At 38.9% G+C, this 8,016-nt stretch overlaps 1 protein-coding gene across 3 annotated transcripts in view; it reads left to right on the forward strand.

Annotated features, from left to right (window-relative positions):
- The window catches only part of LOC110444954 (sodium-dependent multivitamin transporter-like), a 37,800-nt gene extending 31,971 nt beyond the window's left edge, over positions 1 to 5,829 (forward strand). For 2 of the 3 annotated variants that reach the window (XM_021489326.1, XM_021489309.1), the window contains 2 exons: positions 4,104 to 4,222; positions 5,386 to 5,829. In XM_021489326.1, coding sequence (XP_021345001.1) covers positions 4,104 to 4,222; positions 5,386 to 5,466 — 200 coding nt within the window. In that variant the 3' untranslated portion in view covers positions 5,467 to 5,829. The remainder of the gene's footprint in view (positions 1 to 4,103; positions 4,223 to 5,385) is intronic. The other variant, XM_021489319.1, reaches the window with a different exon arrangement.
- Positions 5,830 to 8,016: the final 2,187 nt, after the last annotated feature.

Consider the following 8,016-nt stretch of genomic DNA (forward strand, 5'->3'; position numbering starts at 1 on the left):
CTCTGTTATACTACAATCGGTGCAGTGTTACCTATTACTTTAGTTATATTACTACCGGTACAGTGTTACCCATTACCTCTGTTATATTACAATCGGTGCAGTGTTACCCATTACCTCTGTTATATTACAACCGGTGCAGTGTTACCCATTACCTCTGTTATATTACAACCGGTGCAGTGTTACCTATTACCTTAGTTATATTACAACCGGTGCAGTGTTACCATTACGTCAGTTATATTACAACCGGTGCAGTGATACCCATTACCTCTGTTATACTGCAATCGGTGCAGTGTTACCTATTACTTTAGTTATATTACTACCGGTACAGTGTTACCCATTTCCCCTGTTATATTACAATCGGTGCAGTGTTACCCATTACCTCTGTTATATTACAACCGCTGCAGTGTTACACATTACCTCAGTTATAGTACAACTGGTGCAGTGTTACCCATTACCTTAGTTATATTACAACCGGTGCAGTTACCATTTACCTCTGTTATATTACAGCCGGTGCAGTGTTATCCATTACCTCTGTTATATTACAACCGGTGCAGTGTTACCTATTACCTCAGTTATATTACAACCAGTGCAGTGTTACCCATTACCATAGTTATATTACAACCTGTGCAGTGTTACCCATTTCCTCAGTTATATTACAACCTGTGCAGTGTTACCCATTTCCTCAGTTATATTACAATTGGTGCAGTGCTACCCGTTACCTCAGTTATATTACAACCAGTGTAGTGTTACCCATTACCTCTGTTATATTGCAACCGGTGCAGTGTTACCTATTTCCTTAGTTATATTACAACCCGTGCAGTGTTACCCATTACTTTAGTTATATTACTACCGGGGCAGTGTTACCCATTACCTCTGTTATATTGCAACCGGTGCAGTGTTACCAGTTACCTCAGTTATACTACAATCGGTTCAGTGTAACCCATTACCTCAGTTATACTACAATCGGTACAGTGTAACCCATTACCTCCGTTATATTACAATTGGTGCAGTGCTACCCGTTACCTCAGTTATATTACAACCGGCGCAGTGTTACCCATTACCTCTGTTATATTACAGCCGGTGAAGTGTTATCCATTACCTCTGTTATATTGCAACCGGTGCAGTGTTACCTATTTCCTTAGTTATATTACAACCCGTGCAGTGTTACCCATTACTTTAGTTATATTACTACCGGGGCAGTGTTACCCATTACCTCAGTTACATTACAACCGGTGCAGTGTTTCCCATTACCTCAGTTATATTACAACCGGTACAGTGTTACCCGTTACCTCAGTTATACTGCAATCGGTGCAGTGTAACCCATTTCCTCAGTTATATTACAATTGGTGCAGTGTTGCCCGTTACCTCTGTTATATTACAACCGGTGCAGTATTACCCATTACCTCAGTTACATTACAGCCGGTGCAGTGTTACCCATTGCCTCAGTTATATAACAACCGGTGCAGTGTTACTCATTTCCTCAGTTATATTACAACCGGCGCAGTGTTACCCGTTACCTCAGTTATATTACAACCTGTGCAGTGTTACCCATTTCCTCAGTTATATTACAACCGGCGCAGTGTTACCCATTACCTCTGTTTAGTACAACCGGTGCAGTGTTACCCGTTACCTCAGTTATACTACAATCGGTGCAGTGTAACCCATTACCTCAGTTATATTACAATTGGTGCAGTGTTACCCGTTACCTCTGTTATATTACAACCGGTGCAGTGTTACCCGTTACCTCAGTTATACTACAACCGGTGCAGTGTTACCCATTACCTCAGTTATATTACAACCGGTGCAGTGTTACCCATTACCTCTGTTATATTACAACCGGTGCAGTGTTACCCATTACCTCAGTTACATTTTCCCCAACAGAAAATATCTTGTTTATTTTGTCAATTTCCAATTGAAAATAATCGTCGGCAAACAAATGTATGGAGAGATTGAGGATACAAAACGTTGATGTTATACCATCAGTGCAAAGCGGTTTGTTGTCAATTTAGTGATTTATACATGTAACATTAGCAATTCTGTAAAGAAAGTCCTATTCATGTAATAATCATCATGGTAAGTCGTCCGTCCGTTATTCCATCCGTCCTTAAACAATTATTGTTAGCACTATTTCTCAGCAAGTACTGCAGGGATTTTTCTGAAATTTCACATGAGGTTTTCCTTTCTCCCCCCTTTTGAAAGTTTGTTAGCGCTATTTGGCAGAATTACTGGATGGATTTTTGCAAATTTAAAATGGTCCCTTGCTATGCATATTAAATTGAAGGACTAAGGAGTTTTTGGAGTTAGAGTTTCTTAGCCCTGTTTCTCATAGAATGTTGGAGGAATGTGATATATTTAATTTTCATATGAAGGTTCCTGATGGTCCAATATCATGCATATTGCTTTCTTGAACTAATCTGAATACAGAGACGATACATAGACAAGCTCTGAATCGTAAGAGCAAAATTGTTAGCGCTAATATGAGAAGGCAAAGCCTTAAAGAGTGTAGCTTTTGTTGATCTCTGATATCTACTGATTCAGAATACTGCTTTCAGAATGAGATTAGATAAACTTTATTTAAAGTCGGCTAGTCGAGGAATAACAATAAAACATAAGCTCTAATGATATTAAGACCGACATAACAATAGAGGAGATCACGGCAAGTTCGGTCCATGTTTATTAAAGTCCTTTCTGGGAAGTATGGCAGCACATCCGTTTTTGAACATTACCCGGTATGAAATTTTCCCTGTTTGAGGATCGGATGGCCGAACGAGCCCTGCCATTGGATAAGTTCGGACAGGCATTAGGGTAAGTTCGGCCCCCATTTGAATCGGCTTAATTATGACGTCATAAAGCATGCAAAGTCAGATTTTACCGCCAATTTTACGAATTTGTATGCGTTACATAGGCCGAATTTGCCACGATATCATTGGCCGAACCTGTCCGGGCCCAAATTGATATTTCAATAAACTGTTATCGTACAACAATATGGCAGTGAGTGCTTGGCTTGGCTTTTATGTATATATTTGAAGCTGTCAGTGTGTTACACGTTTGACCATAAAAGAAAAGAAGCAATTCCTACCACGCGGGTTTTCTCCGGATACTCCATCTTCCTCCCATATTAAGAATTAAATCCTCTGCGTGGTCAGACCCATGGTTTATACAAAATTGGTACTCCTTCACCCAAGGATGCTTCAGGCTAAATAAGGAATAAATCCTGTCATTCCTACAGAAGGAGAAGGAATTTAAAGAATTTGCTATATTTCCCCTATTGGGCCCAGTCCCTCGGCCCCCAGGGGGGCCACACCAACCATTTATACAAAATTGGTCCCCCTTCACCGAAGAATGTTTCAGACCAAATATGGACTAAATCCTTTCATTCCTACAGAATGAGAAGGATTTTAAAGAATTTCCTTCCGACCAGTTGAACTGAAAATGGAAATCAAAAGCTGATGAAATTTTAGACCATGAAAACAATGAACACGTTGACCTATTGGTTTAATGCGGCTCTTTTTGAAGATATGTAGAAATATTAACAGAACCTGGTTGATGACAAAAAGAATTTTCAGAAAACATTTGCATTTGCACTTTTTGTGCCTGTGGCAAAAACTGAAATAAAAAAGTCATGAAGCACCGACAAAGAGACAAAGATCAGTTCCAAGATTTTCCGGTTATTTTTCATCCTTCCGGCAATAACCGATGAAGGTCGATGGAGTGTGACGTGCTTGTGGACGTCATAGTTAGATAGGATATTCATAGGTTCTAAGTTGTGCATGTTTCATTTTAAGGCTGATAAAAAATGGTCGCCAGGCAGCCATCTTGGACAACAGTTTGTCTTCAATCCGGCCAATGGCCACGCTCGTTGTTGCCTTATTACAGTATCAAGCGCGTCCCGGAGTTATTCGGGCCGCTGGAATTTCCTCGTTATATTCTGTGGCTGCTAAATAGTGCCGTCGTTTTTAGTCATATTGTGAATAAAGATCTATATGCACAGCTGATGTAGGAGAGTCTGCAGTACCATTTTGATTCAGGAAGGTAATACATATATACGATGGACTTTTTATTCTTTTAATTTTGAAACACAATGTATCCAATCTGTTTAACAGAGCGCCCCAAACCGGAAACTATAGACGTGCGATATATGTTGCCTATAGGCGAACAGCTGTTACCGTTTCTTCCAAAGGCAGCAAAGCAATTTCTTCATTTCAGAGTACCATTTGAAAAGGTAACCGTTGTCGTTATATAAAGCATCAAAGCTAAAACGAAAAACAAATCTTCATGTCCTTGTATAAAAAGAACTAGGTGGTTTGTTATTTTTTTCAACTTTGTATTTTTTTTTTTATAACAGGCAACTCCTGTGATATCACTGGAATTTCTTTTGTCTGGATAGTTTGTTCGTAACTAAAGCAGTGATGACTTGCAATACTTAACTTTTTAGATTTATCAAATCTTCAATTCACGACAGAGAAATGAGATTTCTCCGGTATATCTATTTAGGTACTAAAGGGGTTACGATTACTTTGTAGAGAGCGAGAGAGAGCCTAACTCCTAGAGTATCGAGGATTCCGTGTACCCAATTGCCAATATAGTGGTATTTGCAACACAAACACCTTTCATCACACCTATATAGAACCACAGTTGCAGTACACAAAAGATAATCATAATCTTACTGGAATACTCAGTAATTAATTTAGTGTCGAAGATGCCATTCGCCATTCTACTCTTTTAAAGCTTCTTGAATTGACGGCAGCTCGAGTTGGTCTCAATGAAATGTATGCACAATACTGTTATTGATCGCATTGGCTTAGCACTGACTGGCTTCCTGCCTGAACAATGGCCTCGTTTGCCAGTCTTTTACACAAAGATGTTGTCAAATCTTTCAGTAATAGCATTCAAAAACTCTTAAACGTTAACCATATCTAAAACCAAAGGGTCCGCTACCGATATACATTTTTTCTACACTCTTAGAATATGCCATGACATAATGGAAAACTCTTTTCGTGACAAGCTGATTGCAATACAAGTAGACTAGACTGATGCATTCGATGAAGGCCAAAGATTTGATAGGCTTTGAAGTTGGTGTAGCTACTCTGTACTCTGTCCATAACAGGACATGTATCAGCCCAGCGATTGGTAAGGTTTTTATACCCGAAACCATTCAAATGCCTTACCGCTAGTCTTCCATTTTGTCATGACATACTCCAATGTTGCAAAGAAGTATACCAAGAGCGTAACCTTTACATTTTGAAGATGGCTGGGGTTAACATGGTAGTATACCTCTAGAAACCAACATAACAATTTCACAGACCCTTTTCGATTACATCTTTTGGATGAGTTGATGGGATTTCCAGAAAATGTATTAATTTGATTTTTTAAACTTATTTTCAGAGAGAGGAGCTGTTACGGAAATCTATAGAAATCAAAGACAAAGAACCCGTTGAAACAATGGAAATGATTTCCTCCAAGTGATGACAAACAGTCTGACCAAAGCCTTACAATAACAACAGCAGTGGACGCAAACCAATAGCTAGATAGATGTCTCACGTCCAGCTTACAATAGTGGTACGAAGCTACCATATAATCAATTGCATTCAGGTCATGTTCATTAAATCATCACGTTTGATGAAACTGCAATTAGCCTCGATTTAATCCTTTATAAACTGCATACCTTTATCAAACCAATGGTTACAATATACAGTATAATTTCCTATTTTAATCGCATAAATATAAAAAGGCAATATTGCGATATTTTTGTTTTCTTCATTATATTGTTCCAAGCATGTAAAACGTCAATGCAGGATTTGTTTTTATATTATATGAAATAAATGTATTTCCAGGAATAAGCAGTTTTTGCCATTATTTCATTAAACAGTAATGTCTGTAAATTTTGAATCTTTGAGACATTTATTTCTAAACCATTGCCTTTAAACCACATTCTTTGTTCTTATTAAAAAGGGCTTCTCTTTTTATTTTAGCAACTAGGCTTTCCTTAGGTATTCATAACAAGTATATTTTGAATTTATTTAATAGTGTTTTGGTTAGGTTAGTCCTGAGAACAAATGTGTAAATGTTGATAAAGAAGATATTTTATAACTATTGATTTGCCTATCAGAATCATATCTCGACATCAGGTGTTCTGTAGTGTTAATTTGTATGCCTCAAACTCAATTTGTTAACGTCATATATGCATGTTTAATTTCTTCTGAATTAAGTTAATTCCGTGCCTCTTAATCAACTTATTGTCCAAAAAAAATATCTTTACTTATGACACCAACAAAACAATGTTTTCTGCTAATATGATCACGACTGGCGATGTACACTATTTTCAGACATATCTCCGTCACACATTTATGACAAGACTCTTTTTCGAAACCCAACGGTCCTGCTTTCAATAAAACTATCGTCTATGCACTAGCTATCATGACAAAATCAGAGGCTCGTTGTAAGTTGTTTGATTGGTTTCAGATATGAAGACCCAACCAATCGCTAAAATGATACCTGGCTGTCCTTAAAGATAAAAGAGGAGCCACATCCAACTTGAACGTCTGTAAATTTTACAGTTATGCTGCAGGGGGATTCCTTTTCTCTTTAATGACGACATCAGATACGTCTTCATATACCATAGACAAGGTGTTCGTAAAGAGTCTTAGGTTTTGTCATGATATATTGCAGGGGTGCATAGAAGATATGTGTACCAAGAGCAGAAGCCTTGGATAATGGTGGAAAGATCCGAATTTCTTCAGACTGTTAGAACATGTAAAGAATGGCAAAACTGTCCGATGTATACTGGTTGGATACATTTTATTAGAAAAATTAACAGTAAATAGTGATGTACATATATATTAAAACAAGAGGCCCCGATGGCCTGTATCGCTCACCTGGCAATCATGGCAAAGTATTCTCCGAATGAGATCAAGGGAATATGCCAGACCCCAAGGCCAATCCTTGTAGCATATCTGTATTAGATTTTTCATGCCCAGCAATTTTATGTATGGGGGTGGGGATCTCAACTGTTTCCAAGCTTTGACTCAGGATCAATTCTAATATCGTGACTGCATTTGTCTCTTTTTGCCCAGCATTTGTATATATAGTTTTGGGGTGGGGATCTCAACCGTTTCAAAGTTATGACCCAGGGGTTAAGTCTGCAAGGTAGGGGCAGACCCTGGGGTCAATTCTAATATCATGACTGCATTTGTCTTTTTATGTCCAACCATTGTATATATAGTTTTGGGGTGGGGATCTAAACCATTTCGAAGTTATGACCCATGGGTTAAGTCTCCAAGGGTGGGGCAGTCCCCAAGGCCATCCTGGAAGCATATGTGCAATCATCTCTTTATACTCAGCAATTGTATATACCGTTATAGGATGGGGCTCTCAACTGTTTCTAAGCTGTGACTAACAAACTAGGTCCCTAGGGGTTCGGTCAGACCCAAGGGTCTATTCTGATATCATGACTGCATTCGTCTCTTTATGCCCAGCATTTGTATATATAGTTTTGGGGTGAGGATCTCAACAGTTTTAAAGTTATGGCCCAGGGACTATGTCTCCAAGGGTGGGGCCAGACTCTTTAGCCATCCTGGAAGCAAATGTGCATTCTTCTCTTTATACTCAGCAATTGTATACCATGGTTATATGGTGGGGATCTCAACCATTTCCAAGTAATACACTTTTTTTGGCCCCATCCCTTAGCCCGGAGGGTCAGCCCCAACATTTGTTCAATTTTGAATCCCTGCCTCCCATGAATGCTTCCGACTAAATATGATCAATATCCATGGCATAGTTCTACAGAAGAAGTCGTTTATAGCAATATCACCAAATTGACCCCTTTTTGGCCCCGCCCTCAGCCACCTGGGGGCCTAGCCCCACCATTTGTATAATTTTGAATCCCCACCACCTAGGAATGCTTTCAGTCAAATATGGTTGATATCCACTTCTTAGTTCTAGAGAAGAAGTCGCTTAAAGCAATATTGCAAAATTGACCCCTTTTTGCCCCGCCTCTCAGCCCCCTGGGGGGTCAGC

Source organism: Mizuhopecten yessoensis, unplaced genomic scaffold, assembly GCF_002113885.1.
Source record: "Mizuhopecten yessoensis strain PY_sf001 unplaced genomic scaffold, ASM211388v2 scaffold2065, whole genome shotgun sequence".
Classification (NCBI taxonomy): Eukaryota; Metazoa; Mollusca; class Bivalvia; order Pectinida; family Pectinidae; genus Mizuhopecten; species Mizuhopecten yessoensis.